Here is a 19,048-nt window from a genome sequence, read left to right on the forward strand (position 1 = left end):
TCTAAGAGAAACTGTAGATCATTAGGGCCTTGCTATATTAATTGTGTATACTAGCATGTCAAACAATGACAGATAAATGCAGACAGGGTTTAAAATCAGGGATCTAATCACTTAAAGAACCAGAACGTGGTCCTTTTTTGTTGTGTAAGTGTGTGCCTCTGGCAACAACAACATTCCGTTTGGGAATTTGAGCGGAGGGAATAGTTAGTTCAGCCTCATTAAAATGGGTCAGGGTGTGCTAAAACCTGTATGCATGTAGAAGTAATCGTCCTTCTTGTTCTCTTCAAAAATCTAGTTTGTTTTATAACGTGCGCACGGGAGGACTGCCAGCTTCCCTCCCGTCCCTTTAGAGTATCTGTTTCATATACAATCTTGAAACTACAATATAGACAACAGTCTCTGTCCTAAAAAAGGAGACGTTTGAGCCAACTGAAACTGTCCCCCTGACGCTGTCTCCTGTCCATTTGTATGAAAAGCATGACTCTGATGAGAGACTCAGGATAGGGTAGTTTGATCTTCTGTCTCTCAGCGGAAATCCCTCAGCCTAATGTCATAAACTACAATCTATAATCTAAAATATTTTTTTCTCACACGCGTCTCATAAAAATGTAACTTTCTTAATAACCTAAGAGGATCTATTCTGATGAATTGGCTTGTAACTGCCAATGATTAAATAAGTCCTTTACTTCTACCTTAGTAACGTCCAACAACCATTTTTAACATTCAAGTGACCTCACTGCAACCCAAATATTCTAATAACCCCGTTTTTACTGAAAAAATTATGTTCATATCTTGACTGTAGACAACAGGGTTGATGTTTAACAAGCTTTTTTATAAAATAAATCCAGACGGACAAAGAACTGTAAAAATGGCCTCAGGGCTCAGAGGGTTAACTAATAACACATTTATGTAGATTGCTTCCTTTCAGGGTGTTACATTATTATACAAACTATGTTATTGTGGAGTAAATCTGAGCTGTTTTAGTGTTTGATCATAGTTTTGAGGATGACCATGCATGTTACGTGTTTTTAGAATTTAGTTGTATTACTATTAAATTATTTTAATGGTTTCTTCAGACCAAACAAGAAACACAAACAATCATCCCACAACAGACTGGCAAGCACAGACAGACAAAAAAATACCACCATGTGAATATAAATCTAAAGAAAGCTAAAATGCCATGCTAATATTAATAATGAAATGGAAGAAAAAAGTATCCATATTTTATATCCATATTAGAATAGGCACCAGTAGGTATCAAGTGACCTACTTACTTGATCCCAAGTAAAGGATTGACTATGTTATAATAGTTCTGGAATGGTTGCTACTTGGAATTGATTAACCAATCCCTTCAAGGTATACCTGTTCTTTCCCAGTTTCAAGTGATGAATTTTGTTTTAGAAACAAAAATTGAAACTTTTTTAGTCATCACATGATATCATATAGTACAATGTAATGAAATTATATCTGCATTTAACCAGTGGATAGCCAAATGCAGAAAAGTAGAAGTTTAAGAAATATTGGAGCAAAGCATAGAAAAAACTGTACCTGGCTATATTACTTCCCTTAGTTTTTGTTATTATTGCCAATTTATGTCACCACATGGAAATAAATCTAGGACTTGTTGTGTTATTCTTATAGTAAAGTAAAAGTGGCCATCTAGGGAATTCATGTTCATCACAAGAAAATTAATATTTATGATAATTTTCTAAATCTAAATCTTCTAAATGTGTAATCAAACATTTCAGTTATAAGTGTTAACTTCTATTGAGGGATTTTGTAACCTCATTTTATTTATTTGTGTGTTTGTGTGTCTGTGTGTCATTGTAACTTACTTATTACTAGTTACTAGTTCCAATGGTATCATTTGGCACAGACCAAGCAGCAACAAAGGGTGGCAGCTAGAATGCATTATTCCATGTTAGATGACCAATTCAGGACAATAAAATACATCACATGGTTACACGTCTTTAGTTGCATTTCAAAAAGCTAACACATTTACACAGACGCGTCCAAAATCAATTTACTACATTTGTGTCGATGTTCTGAGCTAAACAACCTTCCAACAATAATTTAGCCAACAATGTTACCAATTATCCAATACAACTCTCTGACGCATACAAACAAACATAAAAATGTGAATCACCATATTGCAGAGAGGATGACTGAGGGTTTCCTTCAGTGGTCAAGAGGTGATCTTCAAGGCTGTGGCAAGGCTGAAACACAAATAAAAACGTCTCCATATGAGCCATTAGTTTAAAAATAATACAACATGGACAACAATATTTAAAATAGAATTATTTGGTATTGACAAACCTTGTGAAAATTCACCAAAGGAGCTGTTTCCTTCCAACATTGATCTAAGCTACTTTAAGCTACTTTACTGTTCTTCACACTTCATCAGCTCCACAATCATGAGACAACACTTAACTATTGCCATACAATGGCATATGTTCTTTAATTTTAAACCAAAAACTTTTTCTTCTGGCATAATTTGTCAAAAAAACACACACACTGCTTTTAGATACTATTGAAAGATAAATAATAAATCTGCCATATTATAATACTATAAGAGTAATAGTGCAGCAATGCATAATGTGACAAGGTATATCCTTTGTTCTCGTAACATTTCACATAATATATTTTTAGAGCAGGAACATGCCCTTATTGTCTACTTTCATTGAGGGATGTAAATGGTGTAGAGTTTCAGCATTCTCTCCGCTTTGTACTGCTAACAGAAAGATTACTACGCTATAGAACACAAACTATCTGACAGCCACTCCCTGATTCTTGTCTCCAACTAAACCCACCGAGCCTAATTTCCATGAAGTGATTTCTGTTAAACACATAAAGCGATTAAAGCAGCTGGATAATAATGTTCTGGCTACAACTATGTAAAATGCATACCTATGTGATATATTAAGCTTGGACAATTTCAAAATAGCAAAAAGTGTGCTTCCTCTTTCATACTGAATACATAACATTATTTAACGCTTGAATGCTGTTCTCATTCTAAGGTGTTATCATGTTTTGGGTTTTTGCTATATCTTTGATTTAAAAGAAATAGAACTCTGTGATTTCTAAGAGAGACATTTATAATTCAGACCTCTGATCCAGCGTTTAGTCTTTTAGAGCTTGTTGTGGTGACCCACTGTGTTACCTGCTTTGTCTGTTTCCCTCCCCAGTGAATATCACCACAAAGCCGTCTCAGCTCATGAGACTCGTCACATCATGAGATCATGCAGCCGTTTCCTATTGGTTTACCTACTGGGGAGCTGCTTTGGTAAGATCCGATTTATCATCTTTACTCTAATGAAGAGTGTCAGGTTACCAAGAAAGGACAACACAACAATGTAGCTGGTGATATTATACACCAACAATAAATTGATGGTGCTAAAACAAGGAAACTGAACTTGCTTTGCCCATTAGCCACTTTTGCAAAATCACAGGAGAACAGGGTAGCAGTTAATTAACAAACATTAAAATATTTATCAGATAAAATGAATGAAAAGAAGAGATCCATAACTCATCTTTCTCGGAATTTTTTGCTTTCAAATTTTCTGACATAAGCTAAATTACCTTGGCACAAGGATTGACCTTGGGCATATGTGACAAATACATCATATGTTTTATAGCTTTTTAATAACTTTAACTGCATTTTAGTTGTACATGCTTTGGTTACATCCGAAAGAGGTTGTACAACAAAAAGATGATTTTATGATCTCACATACAACATTCTTCTACCATAAATACTCACTAAACCACCAAATGTGTACTAATCCGTGTCCAAGATTAGTCCAACAAATGCACTTTTCCATTTTGATTTATGTTTGCTAAAGAAAACACAGTGTCCAGCTGTTTGGGAAAATTAGTTTGTCTTTTTTAAAGTAATACTACGATATGTATTTAGTTCTTGATCTGATATGTGGGCAAATACTAACATCTGAATACTATCAATGCAGAGTAAGTAGAATTTATTAGCTTAAAATGATTTGTTAATAGTACACAGACACTTTTCACCATTTCAAAATTTCAGATTTATACATTTTTTTAATTATTGAAATGTCCTAAATGTTTCGAAATCTAGCTTCAGTCCTTTAAATTCAAGAATGAGCTCTAACAATGAACTATGTCTTCTCCCAACAGGGGCAGTAAGTGCACAAAGGTAAGATCAGAAAGTAGTTTCTCTACTCAAGTCGAGAAACAGCATTTTTATTACAAAGCCAGTGGAGTATATCATGTTCTTTTTCACTTGTAAAGATTTTTCCCTGTTCTATTTGTAATGAACTATGTCATCTCTTGTCATAACTTTGGCCTTGTGTTCTTCACTTGTGGAAATCTACAGCAATGCAACCTGCACTACTGTCCAAAACTGTGGTCAGGTTAGTAAAGCCTCGAGCTGTACTTACACAAAACATTTTTACCTAATTGTACACAAAACCTAAAGGCTACATAGAAATTCATTTATTTTTTTCTGATTATATTGATGCATTTGGATTTGTGATCATAACCAAATTCCTCTCAAACCTGCAGGTGCAATCGTCGTGTTCTGATTTTATCTATTCTTTAAAACTATCTCTCAGATTGTTTTCTAAACAATAAATGATAAGAAAACTGAAGAAATAAAAAGTAGCGGGGTGATTTAATGTGGATTTGGTATGAGCTATTAAATCTAGCTCTCTTTCAGTGTCAGCAGACCAGCTTCAGGACATGTTATTATTTCACAGTAGAATATTCAAAGTTATAATATATTGTTTTCGTGGAAAAATTCACAAAAATAGTAGGCATCAACTATAAAGTCTGTGATAGAGGGAAAGGAATACCGATGTTAGATCAAGTCATGTGAAAAAGAACTTGCATAAATGTTCAAAATTAAGACAGAGAGGACCAGAAAGGATATTTGGCCTCAGGACCTTCTCACTGTGACTCAGCTGTATTAAGCTCCGATGACACCTTTAAACTCAAGGTTTGCTTATGACTTTACAGCCTCAGGATTCTTGGAATGACTTGCGTATACAAAACCACCCAAATCACATTCCAACAAGCTCAAAACCGGTTTTCCTGTCATCTACCATTGTCTGACTGAGCTTGAAAAACATACTTCTGAATAAAGTATCAAATCAAAACATCTGGTCTGGCATGGACTGCATAACGGAAACATCAAACAATATTTGCCCTTCAGTGAATACCAATATATTGCAGTACAATCAGGCAATTAGGGGAGTGTTAGCATAAAGAAATGTCTTCTAGCTAACATTCTGAACAGTATGGGTGTGGTGGACTTACAGTAAAGAGGAACAAAGAGGCTAGACACTCAAATTATGTATAGGTAATTTTCCCAGCAGATACTTTTACTTGTCAGAGTAAGTGTAAGTAATACCACAAATGACAGCTCTGATCCAGTTAAGTCAAAATCCTGCCAATGAACCTGAATGTTAACAGTAGTCAGACTTCGCATGCAAGATTTTTACTTGTAACACAGTATTTCTACACTGTGGTATTGAAACATCACATTTCAGTAAGTAGAAGATGTGAATACCTTTTCCACTACTGTTAGATATTATATCAAATTGTTTAGCAATTTTGTCCTTCCTTCCAAGGTGCCAGATCCGACCTCTGACTTCCTCCAGTGTGTGGGATTGCCTTCGAATGAAACAGGGAACAATCACATGCGGAGGCTGAAAGGAATGCTCCAAGCAACGATGGATGTGTACACCTTCATGGTATGGAGTTCACACCCAGACAAGAATGCACAATGAAAGGGTTGTCGTCACAGATACCAACATGACCAGTTGTAATGCTTTGTCTTTCTCTCGTGGACAGCATTCATACTTTACAGACTGTGACAGATTAGCACTGTGGTGACTGTTGCTGAATGTTTAATATCACATGTGTATGTGTACTTACACATTAGTAGCGTTTGCTGTAAAACACAACATGAGCCCATTTCATTTGACTATCTCCCTACCCCTTCCTTTACCTCACCCCTTTTTTTCCTTAATCCGTCACCACAAACGCAGAGGTCCAGCATGACAGGAGTGCCACTTCTCAGCCTGCAGGGGGCCCTGGAATTAAAACCCGGAAGAGACCCCCTTCAGAACGAAGCCCTGGTCCAGATGTGGTTGGAGGTCACGATAAAACCGCTGCTGAAATCTATCAGCAAACACTTCCTATCCTGCCTCAGCACAAAGAACTTCAGCTGCTCCACCTACCAGACTGTGTATGTCCGAGTCTCTGTCTGTCTGCATGTTTCTGTTACCTTTGTTACAACAACTTATCTCACCTTCCAATCTCTTCTTGCAGGGTGAGGGAGCTCAGCCTTTATTATTCTGAGATGAATCCAGTCAGACAAAAGTGGATCTACACATTCTTTATGTACCCCTTTCTGTCTGGAGACAGAGTAGCGGGTAAAGCGTTTGTTTGTTAACTTTGACTTTATGTTTTCTATTTTAGTTTTTGCGCTGACCCTCACAATAACAATGAATGTACCATGAATTCCAGTGGCTTTACCATTCATTGTTTGGTTACATAACTCATGGAAAGACAAAATGTTGTCACACTGGTGATGACTTGTGAAAAGCAGGCGGATTTTCCAGTTTTGTTGTTTTTCTATTATCTCTGCTTTCTGTCTTTAGCTGCATGCTAGCTTTGAGCAGGTCAGTGTTTTCTTCAGACACAAGGAAGTAGAGACTGAGAGAAATTAAATACTAGGAGAATCGCAATACTGCTTTTAAATTTGATAACTGAAATTGACAAGTAATTTCTTTTGATTTTTTTAGATTACAAATTGAAATTGTGACAACCCTAATATTTGCTTTCCATAAAAACCAAAAACCTTAGTCGACTGCCAGAAGCCTATGTTCAGTACAATATAACCAATCTTTAACTGACATATATGATATATGTTTTATTTCAATACAATTCAATTTTATTAATAGTATAAATTCATAACAAGAGTTATCTCGAGACACTTTACAGATAGAGTAGGTCTAGACCTCACTCCAGAATTTACAATTTACTCCAGAGCAAGCAACAGTGGCAAGGAAAACTTCCTTTGAGGCAGAAACCTCGGACAGACCCAGGCTCTTGGTAGGCGGTGTCTGACGAACGGTTGGGGTTAGAATGAAGAGTGGCAATAACAGTCACAAAAAAATAGTAGTTTGTAGTATTTCTTTATTGTAGTTCATGGCATAGCAGGGTAATGTGCGGCATTACAAGGCAGAGCAGGACGTAACAGGGCACAGCAGAGCGTAGCAGGATGTGACAGGGCACCGCAGGACGTGTTAGACGTGTTTAGATTTCTTAACAATTGCTTATCTCTTCTGTATTTGTGTACAGTACATACACTGTATGTGCTGACCCAGTGTGTGTGTAATCTCTGTAAAGGTTGTGTGAGTCCAGGGGAGAGCAGTGAGGATTGGCTGCTGAAGAATTTTGGTGCCTTTAGAGTCATGGCCCGAATGAAGGATTTTTCAACACTTAACATGGTCTTCAGCGGAGTGAGTCCACTTGTGTTTTCTTAAAGATTTATTGGATTACAACAGCATTCAACCTCATTGAGACATAGGTTCTACCTCTAACTCCATCTTATATTTTCTGCCGCTCTCCTCCCTTTCTTTTTTCTCCCCTACAGTTGGAGGTTCTGAACCTGCTGTCCCCAGCGCAGAAAGCCGAGCTGCTGCTGATGCCTGAGGTTGCAGGTTTAGACAACGGCACCCTAAGCCTGGTTTTCCACAGTTTGTTGACAGGGGGCTCTGGCCCTTCACCCACCACCAGCCCTGGAGGTGTCACCTATTGGACGACCCCTAGAACTAACCAAAACTGGACCTTACCTGGTGGTAACCAAAACTGGACCTTTCCTGGTGGTAACCAAAACTGGACCTTCCCTGGTGGTAACCAAAACTGGACCTTTCCTGGTGGTAACCAAAACTGGACCTTCCCTGGTGGTAACCAAAACTGGACCTTTCCTGGTGGTAACCAAAACTGGACCTCACCTGTTGGTAACCAAAACTGGACCTTTCCTGTTGGTAACCAAAACTGGACCTTTCCTGGTGGTAACCAAAACTGGACCTTTCCTGGTGGTAACCAAAACTGGACCTTTCCTGGTGGTAACCAAAACTGGACAAGCCCTGGATACTATCCTTCATATCCCACATATGACTCATACCCACCACCGTCCCCAGAGAACAGCCTCAGACAGGTACTGTAATGTAGCAAGGATGTGTGGATCCTGCTGGATCTTTAACAGGGTTGTACTTGATATTCAGAATAATATAGCAGCAAGCAAATATATGTAAAGATATAGTGGAGTAATAGCGTCCTGAGCAGAGAATATAAGCACGCTCCCATTGCGTTATTCGTGCTTTTCTGTTCTTTTTTTGCAGGTTAGTGCATGTGGCCATTAAAAAGACATATTTCACATTTAAGGGAATGGCCTTTGGGAGCCGTGTGGTGGCAATCTCAGTATTGATGGTTAATCACATATCAAGTGTCTAAAGGTTTCCAAATATGTCAGGCATTTTGGGATATATCATATTAGCATATAATATACATGTAATGGTACAGCAATAAAAACATATTTGGGGTTTGATAATTTAAATTATTGTATGCCAAACCATTGCAGCTTTGATCAATTTTTAAAATTTGTTTTATATAGAGCGGCTAAAAACAACATTTTTATATATAGTATCAGTATGCCTCAAACTACAGTGTGTAATGCCAAAGTGCAGGCTCATAGTGATAAACCCATAGAGCATTATCACAAAGTCTTCTCTCAGCTCTACTGAGCATTTTAACATGTTTTCATTTATGGGTTTCTGCCTGGCAACATTACTGTTTTGATTCACGCTCCCATATCTCCTTAAAGGAAGAGATTGACATTTTGAGAAATACATAAATTGGGTGTCTTGCTGAGGGTTAGACAAAAACCTTGAAACCTCTGATGAATGTCCTCTAACTGCTTGGCACCAAACGGCTGACAAAGTTAGTGACTATATTGGTGAACAGAGTGGCGCATTTAGTTGGTGGAAAACAAACACAAGCTTAAAGGAGAGTGAATATTGGAATTATATTCATCAGATGGACAGAAACGTTAAAGATGTTATAATTCCCAGTCTTGCATCTCATTTTCAAACACCTCTGCTCTTTTTTCACGCTAACAGGTTGTGAACGGGTTCATGATGGCTTTCAAACCCGTTGGGAGCTTCGTTCATAAGTTTGTGTCCTTCACACAAGAGGTACAAGCGCACACAAACATAAATCGACATGCAGAAAAATGCACAAACGGTACACCTGCCAAGTGAAATGACTCCTGACCTGCTGGTTTTTGTTTGTCTAGAGGAACGTGTCAGAAATTAGAAGCACCACTTTGACCCAGTTCCTGCTTAACTGGACTCTGGCTGAGTTGGCTGCCACTTATAAGCAAAAGGAACCAACTGTAGTTCCAGAAACGCCAACGTTTGACGTGACAAATGTGGACGATTGGTACCAGTATGTCGTGGTGCCGGTGTTACGAAGGTTCCTGCCAAACGACGGGGCCCTCATGCATCAAAACATCAAACTCGCCTTCCACCAAGTGTTGTATGTCAAACTAACATTTTAAATTTGTATCCATTCCCTGAGTTTATTTTTTCCATGTGCGTCAGTAAAGAATGGACTAAGTAAGAGACTGCTGCATTTGATGAGTGAAATACAAATTTAAAACTCCTACAATCTAAATATGCAGGAGTAACGCAGTAATGCAGCAATTCGACTATCATCTAACTGCAGCTTTATGTAGTTTTTTTAGCCTCTTTTGGCACATTATGTGACTTTAACTGTTAAGTTTCCAGCAGTAGCAAGGAGCAAAAAATCTCTGATAAACCCACTACAGTAGGTGATACTTGGCAAGCTCCAAACTGCACCCAGAGAAGTTAGCGATCAGCTAGTGAAAAAATCCAATCTAGGTGAATCAGCATGTTTTAATGGGTGAATGTTTGGGTGGTAACTTCATGGCCAAATGCACTTATTGTAAGTTGTTTGGAAAAAAACATGTTGTGTAAAGTTCAAAGCCCACTAGTTGCCAAAACCTATCCCAATCCACCCCAGGTTAATCAATATATTTCTGTATTTTAAAATAATGTATTATAACGACTTGAAATGTACGTTTATGTCTTGTTTGTGTGCAGCCATCTGAATAATAATATGGACAATGACACCTCTGAAACGGTCAGTGAAGTCAAGGATGTCTGTAGCATCACTCTCGATAAGAAACCTTGCGGGGTGAGGCTTCATTCTATTCTTTCACATATTCACATATATACGTTTGTCTTCAATTCTTTATTTAAACTTTAATTAAAGGTTCCCTGACACACAAAACCTTTTTACTTGCATTTTTAAAAATATGTTAGGTCCCTAGGTGTTTTTGTTATGTTGTGATTTTGAAAATGAACTGCTACCTCCTGTCAGTTCTATCCACTGATAAGAAATAAGCGGAGAAATCAGGCCAATTACAAAAGCTGGTCAGTCTGATGTCATGTTGCCTGAGAACATAACTATTCATGAGCTCGCCCAGTTGCGCTGGGTAAAGAATACTGATAGCCAGCTTCTCATTGGCTCGCTATTAGCCAATCGGAGTCAAGCAGCTTAGCACTTTGAATATTAATTAGAACTGGCACAAATCAAGCTGAGTCTACTTGCAGGCTTTCTATACCACGCTAGAAGGGCTTGAAACAAGGTAACCAAGGCATTTTTTCCACAAAAAATTTTACAGAGTCCATGGCAGAACTTCAGACATTACCACAAAGTACTTAAATACGTGTGGCAGGGCACATTTTAACATTTCCTTGTTGTCAAATGTTTGCCTAAAAATCTAAAGTAGCTTGTTGTCTTTCCATTTTTTTCTTTTCATCCTACCAGCTAACTGATGCGGTGGAAAATGTGGCCAATGTTTTGCACTGCGCGGCTCGTAGCAACCTGATAATGACCGAGGAGACGGTCATGAGATTGATTGGAGAGCTGACAGGACGTCTGAACTCACTGATCAAAGAGTTGTCAACAGCAGTACGTATATGAACCTTTTAAATTTTGTTAAATAGCTATATTACTGTAAACAGGGCATTAAGACAAATTCCAATCTTGGGTAATTCTTTTTTTAAATGTATATCATGATCTATCTTTTAAACAGGCTAGCAACTTGAAAATAACCTGTCAATCAAAATTCTAATGTTGATGAGAGAGATGTTACAAACCAAACCAAACCAAACACACACACACTCACACACACACACACCCACACACACACACACACACACACACACACACACACACACACACACACACACACACCCACACACAACTAGCATTCAGATCATTGTATACAAAACCTTTCATGAATTCTAACTTCTTACTTTCTCATTTTCTGGCCTTTTGAAAAGAAAATCTAAAATCAGTGCTTCCTTTTCTTCCTGTAGAACTTCAGCGAGGTGGCAGCCGACATTCAGCAGATCTTTGGCGGGGCGGAGTCTCCTTCTCTGGCCCAAGAACATCTGGATGACCCGGACTTCATCAAGCTTTGGTTTCAGATCAAACTGGTGCCTCTCATGCCTAACATCCCTATAGACATTATGACCTGCCTCAGCACCAAGAACTTCTCCTGCCCTGTTTTCCACACACTGTGAGTTCACACACACACACACACACACACACACACACACACACACACACACACACACACACACACACTGTATGGAGCATTAATTGTAATTTCTTTCTCTTCTTATTCAATATGGCAGTGTGGCGGAATTTGGCAAATATGAGCCTCCAATGTATCCGAAATATCTAATCTATCAGATGTTCATCTATCCCTTCCTGCTGCATGACCGAACCCCGGGTAAGTAAACCCTTAGCTGAAACGAAACATTAGCAGCAAAATGTACTTAAACAAACAATTTTAAAAAATAATTATATTTTTAAAAAAAAATGTTTCAGAGTAAGTCTTTTATATTATTAGATTATCAGTGATGGATAAGCAACATTTTACTGTTTTAGTTGTTCGAACTGTAGAATATTTGAACTATTTTATCTGATATTTTCTGTAACATCGCATTGTATTTTGAAAGCTGATAATATGGTCTGAGTAATGTTTTTAAAAGTAACTCGTAATTTTAACTGTGAAAAAATGTTGTGGCGTAAAAGTCAAAGTACAGTAGCCTGAAATGGAAATACTCATATACCTTGGTACAATTATTAGTTACTTTCCACCACGCTTGAACGAAAAATAGTGTCTAGATAAAGTTATAATACATGCTGTTAATTTTTAATGAATATACATTAGTTAATTAATTGATGTATGTTTCAGTGGCCCGGTGTATCTCCTCCAATCAAAGTGCATGGCTGCTAAACAACTTTGGTGTCTACTCAAGTATCATTTCCATCACTGACTTCTACAAGTTCAACTTAAACTTCTCTGGAGTAAGTCTGGAAAACACTGACAGGCTGAAATGCTGTAACTCACTTTGATCATTGTTAATTTTTTATTTTTTTTGTCTTCTGTCCAGCTGGAGGTTCTTCCACTCTTGTCTCCAAGTCAGATAGCAGACTTGCTGATTTTGCCTCTTCCTACTCCACCTGAGAAAGACGTTGTTATCGAGCGAGTATTTGACTTCCTATTGGAGTCTCCTCAATACAAGAAACTTCCAGACATCCTGAGCAGCCTCCGCCAAAATGCATATAAAGTAACAGCTTTTTAATCATATTTACGTTTAATTGCTTTTGGAAAATTTGTAACTGTCCTGGATCATTAATTGTAAAATATTCAATTCATCAGATACCCTGTGATGTCTTCAAACACATGTGAGTACTTTCAGATGCATTTATAAATTACGACTGCATTGGTGATTATTTCCAGCCAAATTTTCTTTACATTAGACCAGAAGACCTATTTACCGGCAGACATTTTGATATGACAAACACAGGTATTACCAGAGCGGGAACGTAACTACTCTAAGTACATTTATTCAAGTAATGTGCTTAAAGGGCTGGTTGATAGATTTTAAAGTGCGTTTGTATGATGAACTTATTTGTAGTCATTTTATTACCTACAGTTAATTGCAAGCTTCTAGTTTGGAGAAGTAATGACACTGATGCTTAGCAATGTACTGTAGGCTTCTGCTGTGGATGGGGGGAGCAGAAAAATGTATTTAAGTCAACAACAAAAAAAGGCCCACCAAAATAAATCATTATTAGTTTAAATGTTTGCTATACTTATAGAATATTTTCACTAGTGCTGTCATTTAAGCATGTTTTTAATGGCATTAACGCAAACCCATTTTAACGGTGTTCATTTTTTAACCGCAAGATTGATATTCTTTTTTGCCTAGCAAACTTTGTAGTTTTTTTCACATGCTATTTTAACAACTATTAACATTAGAAAAACTACAACACCACCATGAATCTAGCTGAACCCGAAAAAACAACAGGCATACCACACACACTTGTTTGGGTTTGCGAGCCAGCCAAAGAGTAGTAACGTTACGTTTTGAGTGGATGGCGTGCGCAAGACGGCAAAATGGATACCAATAAGATTCTGAATGGAAAGTTTACTTTCAAAAAGTTTCCAAATGGTTCCATTGATATGACCAAAGTGATCTGTGTGTTTTGACGTTGTGAACTGAGCTATCATCCCAGCACATCTTGTCTGAAACACCACTTGATGACCAAGCACACAGCTGATGCGAATTCTCTGCCCCCTGGTCAAAGTATTTTTTTCACCCTTATATTGATGGGCACTGTTACATTGTGTGAGAGATTATTTGCTCCAAGTGTGAATTTGACGTGTGAAATTGAACACTACAGGAGGCTATATGCCAATGTTGTTTTCAATTAAAAAAAAAACATTAGCAGAAAGCAAGCCAATCCACTTATCCATGTTGATAAAAGCATTAAAATGAGAAAAAAAAGAAATGAAGGGACACATAGAATAGATTAAAATGTGTGATTAATTGCAAGTTAACTATGAAATTAATGCGATTAATCGCGAATAAGTATTTTAATTGTGTAACAGCACTAATTTTCATATCTTTACCTTGCCATCAAACAGTACCTGTAAACACAATTATTATGTACGCAATAGCCCATTAGCCACACAATAATAATAGTTATTGTCACACAATAAAAATAGTTATTGTGTGACTAAATGTTACATAATTGTAATGTTACACTAATCATTTTAAAACACAGACGTCACACAATACCGCTAACAAACTAAACGATCAAGACAGCGGTAGACCAGCAACTTCCAGGTTCTCCAATGTTAAATTACTGTTTTTGTCAAAGAAGTCTGGTGGCTTTAAAGCGAGCGTTGCTGGATTTAACGGCTCTAGTGACTTGTCGGAAAAGGCTGTCCGACGCCAGCAATACAAATATTCAAAATATTTTTTAAGGTGGCTAAAATATGTTTTGCTGCTGCTCCAGTCCACAGCAGTACAATGCTTAGCTGCCGTGTTGGTACTCCTGTCTGCTTCTCCACACTGTTGGCGCGCCAACTGCCATATACTGTGGCTAACACGCTGGCTATAGAGTAGTACCTCATACAACCCTACTTCAGAAGATCCAAACTATTACTTTAAGTACACATTTAAGGTACATTAGCATATGTTTAATGTTTTTTTTTCTTTCATTTATCAGCTTAGAGAGATTATACAGAGCCATATCACTTCTGCCACGAGATTTGGAACCAGTCATCTGGGCTAACATAGATATGCTGATAAGCAAGGTAGCAGATCCAGGTCAGTCTCACACACACATACACACACACACACACACACACACACACACACACACACACAAACACACACACACACACACACACACACACACACACACACAGACAAAGATACTGCATGACCATAAACACAATGCAACTTTACCTCCCCTTTACCTTCTGCCTAGGAGCTAACTTATTAATTGTTTGATTGTATCTTATGTGTATTATAAGCCATATAATGTTTCTGCGTTTTTGATTTGGACAGCATGTGTGCCAGATAACGTCATGGTGAGATTTCTTTAAATTTGCTTGATTTACATTTCCAATTAATCTGTTTGATTTGATTGTGTAGCTCAATTTTACTGAAACATTCAACTGGTCTTTTAAAAAATATTAAATATGTCATTCACAGTGCCCAGTAACCCAGTACAATGGTAAGACCTCTTTGAGACCTCACTTGAAAGTTTTATTTTATTACTCATTACATTACTGTTAGTACTGTTAGAGCTTAACTCATTGGATATTATCTTGTCTTTGATGTTTGACAGGTTCTGAAGTCTGCAGAGGAGTTAACAGGTATCCTATTTGATATTATTTGTAATACAAATTGCAATTAAGTGCTTTAATAGTCTCTGCGCTGACATGTATTTACCTTTTGACATGTATCCACAGCTCTGACCAGAACTCTTACCTGAACACATCTATGGAAGTTTCCTGCAATTTTGCCTTGGAGACGTATGCATGTGCCAAGGTGACTGTCTAATTTTAAAAGAGTCAAAGTCATATTGGAAATACAAAGTTATTTCCAATAATAACTTCTATGCAGTATGCAGGCTTAAATGCTAAATGGCCACTTTTTGTTTCACACATACAGCTGGAGAATTTCACAGCCAATCAGCTGGTGTCTCTTATAAAGTGTAACCTGCCTGGAAACAGCAAGTACTCCAAAGTGCTGTGGAAGATGCTGTTGACAAAGCTATCATTTGTCTTGGACCCAGCTCTGGACCTGCTGAGTAACATGGTCAGTAATTTTTTACTTATTAAATCTTTAAAGAAACATCCTCTTCCTTTTTTTTAGGATTGTTAAAGTATATTATTAAAATGTAATAGACTAAACAAGTGTAAATCAGTTTAAAGAAGATGGCTATATGTTCATACATCAGATTATCTATGTTGATTAAATCAATTGATATCTCCTACAGCCCATGGCTATGGTTGGTCCATCAGCGTCTCAGATTTTGGATGTGATTGGGGAGATGAGAGTGTCAGTGCTGACTGATGAGCAGCTGATGAACAGCAGTGTCATCGCAAAGTGGTTCTCCGGTCGTCTGAGCAAGTTCCTGCCACCTGAATCAGGAAGCTTCCTGCACTGTCTGAGCAGCAGAAACCTCAGCTGTTCTTCATACCAGCAAATGTAAGAAATGTTCCACAGACCTCTTCATTTCCATACCTGCTTTGTATCTGCTGGATGTCTAAATGTGTTTGCTAACATGTTCATCATGTCAACTTAAAGCTTGAGCTGCTGTCACAAAGTGGCAAAACTAATTATTACATGTTTAAGGGAGTCATGATATATATTCATGGGACTTTTAAAGTCCACATGTTAACAGGCTAATGTTAGCATTACTGTAACCAGTGTTCAGCTTAGGCTGATGAAAGTGAAACAGATAAATATTAAATCATGTAAATCTGATCTTGACATGTCTAAGATTTGCATCATTCATTTTGGTTATTTTTTTGTTTTTAGTTTGTAATCAGATTGTTAAACCGTTTTTTTAATAATTAAATTGCCCTCAGAGAGATAGAAATATTCATCATGTCCCTGATTTTTTGTCAGACTGCAGGTGCTGATCCGCAATTTTAATATCTACACTGGAAATCAACGGCTTTTGGTCTTCAAAGATTTCGTCCTCCGTTTCCTGTCAAAGCCAAACTCAGGTACTGGCTGCATGAACTTTAACATAACACTGGGACTATTTTCTAAAGTAATAACTTGAAAAACATGTTATAAGTTATGCCCTTTACGATGCCGCACGCACCCCTACAGGAAATCATCCCTACCACAGGCAATAAAACTCTTAAACATGTCATCACTGGGTGCTAGATGAGACTTTTAGAACACCACAATACTGCACTAAGGGCAAGCTGCACAATTGGTTAATTTACATTTTAGCATACATTAAGCACATTATTTAAGCAGTTGCACATTTTGTTTTCCCATCCTGTATATATTTAAATATTTGTTCTTATATTTTATTCCTATTATTATTTTATTAATTCATGTATACTTTATGTATGTATATTTTTTCCTAGTATCTCATTTATATTTATATTCTGTGTCTGACTAATGTACGTGAGCTGCTGTAACACCGTAATTTCCTATCTTTTTTGGGATCAATAAATATCTATCTATCTATCTATCTATTAGCATTTACAGATGTCCCTTTATCCTCATGACTTTGTCCAGGTTCAGGCTGTGGGTCTGTTTCCAACGGCAGTGCAGACTGGCTAATGAAGAATCTGGGTCCATTTTCTGAGTTTTTGTCCCTTAAAGAGATGCTTGGTCTCAACCCATACTTCAACCCTGTAAGATTTACCTTCTGATAAGATCCTGGATTTATTAAAAAAAAAAAAGGCCAGTCATTATTACATTGTTATTTTCAGTGTCGGGTGAACTTTTTTTGTCTCCTCCCTTCCATGTAGCTAGAGGCCCTGCAACATCTCACTCCAGTACAGGATGCAGAGCTGGTGTTGAGTTTTCCTACTTCTGTAGAGAAAAGCATCATCATAAACACGGTTTTTGATTACCTGACTAAGTTACCTGACGAAAAGGACTTTCGCTCATTCCTTGGCTACCTTATCTATTACCATTACCAGGTAAAAAGATATCCCTTTATTCAAAATGTAGACTTTGCACTGCTTGATGAAGGTATAATCTTTGTTTTCTCTATTTGAAGGGGAATTTATCCTGTGCATCATACAAACTACTGTAAGTTTATATATATATACTGTATATTAATGTTGTTTTATAAATTGTACATTGATTATTTATACATAATTATATAAAACATACAGTACATTTGTGATGTTATTTCCACATGTTGCTGTTTTAGGTTTGCCAGACTGGACTTGGCCATTCCTACAGTTTCTCTTGCTGCAGCTTTAGACATCACGTTCACCAAGATGAAGTTGTCCTTGTACACACCCCCGGGTGAGAAGCACAGTGTCTGTAGAAATTTGTAGAAATAGTTGTGATATGATAACAAAAATTTGACTAATTTACATTGACTAGTTTTAAGGCTGAAAAAAAAATAATCTGAAAATTATTCAGATTTTTGATAACGGATGTTGTGGCTGCACCATTTAATCAAATGAAAACATTCTGGATAATTTTAGACCGATTTCTCCAAATTTCACCTTGATATATTATTATTTAGCATTGTTTACTTGGGTCTTTGCAGTCCTGCTCTGATAAGGGTTGATAATAAAGTATCCTGGTGGCATTACTGGCATTACATTGATGTTGAAAAAAAACTAAGCTCCATGTTGGTTTTGTTAAATGTTGGAGCTATCTCTGACAGTCAGTACATTAAAAGTAGCTTACTATACAGTATATATCATGATTTTCTATAGATCACCTGTCTGTAGCTGCTTAATGAGCACTTACTTTTTTGGGGGGGAAAGCACTGCAAATTATTCCACTGAAAATGCAATGAGGTAAAAGCTGATCCCTGTGGATTCCCAACAAGTAATGAGGATCAGGAATCCCAAATGGAGATTGAAAATTACCACGTAACATGTGGTAGTGGTAAAACGAGTTGAGACATATAGAAGAGGGAGCAATTCCATCAAGCAGCTATAATCGATATTTTTGTATCCAGGTTTATTATCATACAGCACCTCTACATCAACCTGTCTTTATTTCCATGTTATTAGGTCATATGTATTCTTATCATTGAAATAAGCATTTCAACCTGCAAATTCCAAACTATACCGTAAACTAATTTGCATTTGCTTTTATTATAGGTTGCCTCATATACACTTCAGAGGTAATTAAATGGGATTTTTTTCAATGTTGTTAGTCTCATAATTGTTTAATAATAAAAAAGATTCATAACCATCTTAATCTGTTTCTCCTCCAAGTGCACTGTTACCATGGCAAACGGTAAGTTGTCTCACAGCTTAAAAAATCGACCACATAATTCAACATTTTAATGTTAATAATCACCACAAATTGATTTATTACTTTTTTTCCGCAGAAACAGACATTTGTGTTGGAGTGAACAGGTGTGATTTCTAAACCAC

General features: G+C 37.2%; 1 protein-coding gene across 1 annotated transcript in view; it reads left to right on the forward strand.

Moving 5' to 3' along the window:
• LOC117956442 overlaps nt 1–19,048 on the forward strand; it is a 32,608-nt gene that overhangs the window by 241 nt on the left and 13,319 nt on the right. The window contains exons 2-33 of the mRNA XM_034891516.1: nt 3,186–3,283; nt 4,147–4,165; nt 4,346–4,382; nt 5,601–5,723; nt 6,021–6,220; nt 6,304–6,407; nt 7,387–7,499; nt 7,634–8,200; nt 9,162–9,236; nt 9,338–9,579; nt 10,167–10,260; nt 10,897–11,040; nt 11,451–11,653; nt 11,772–11,869; nt 12,338–12,450; nt 12,537–12,713; nt 12,806–12,831; nt 14,665–14,765; nt 15,009–15,031; nt 15,156–15,177; nt 15,292–15,319; nt 15,416–15,490; nt 15,614–15,764; nt 15,946–16,157; nt 16,581–16,681; nt 17,211–17,329; nt 17,447–17,620; nt 17,701–17,732; nt 17,857–17,954; nt 18,770–18,792; nt 18,887–18,908; nt 19,003–19,030. Coding sequence (XP_034747407.1) covers nt 3,232–3,283; nt 4,147–4,165; nt 4,346–4,382; nt 5,601–5,723; nt 6,021–6,220; nt 6,304–6,407; nt 7,387–7,499; nt 7,634–8,200; nt 9,162–9,236; nt 9,338–9,579; nt 10,167–10,260; nt 10,897–11,040; nt 11,451–11,653; nt 11,772–11,869; nt 12,338–12,450; nt 12,537–12,713; nt 12,806–12,831; nt 14,665–14,765; nt 15,009–15,031; nt 15,156–15,177; nt 15,292–15,319; nt 15,416–15,490; nt 15,614–15,764; nt 15,946–16,157; nt 16,581–16,681; nt 17,211–17,329; nt 17,447–17,620; nt 17,701–17,732; nt 17,857–17,954; nt 18,770–18,792; nt 18,887–18,908; nt 19,003–19,030 — 3,596 coding nt within the window. The 5' untranslated portion in view covers nt 3,186–3,231. The remainder of the gene's footprint in view (nt 1–3,185; nt 3,284–4,146; nt 4,166–4,345; nt 4,383–5,600; nt 5,724–6,020; nt 6,221–6,303; nt 6,408–7,386; nt 7,500–7,633; nt 8,201–9,161; nt 9,237–9,337; nt 9,580–10,166; nt 10,261–10,896; nt 11,041–11,450; nt 11,654–11,771; nt 11,870–12,337; nt 12,451–12,536; nt 12,714–12,805; nt 12,832–14,664; nt 14,766–15,008; nt 15,032–15,155; nt 15,178–15,291; nt 15,320–15,415; nt 15,491–15,613; nt 15,765–15,945; nt 16,158–16,580; nt 16,682–17,210; nt 17,330–17,446; nt 17,621–17,700; nt 17,733–17,856; nt 17,955–18,769; nt 18,793–18,886; nt 18,909–19,002; nt 19,031–19,048) is intronic.

This window comes from Etheostoma cragini, chromosome 2 (genome assembly GCF_013103735.1).
Source record: "Etheostoma cragini isolate CJK2018 chromosome 2, CSU_Ecrag_1.0, whole genome shotgun sequence".
In the NCBI taxonomy this organism is placed as follows: domain Eukaryota; kingdom Metazoa; phylum Chordata; class Actinopteri; order Perciformes; family Percidae; genus Etheostoma; species Etheostoma cragini.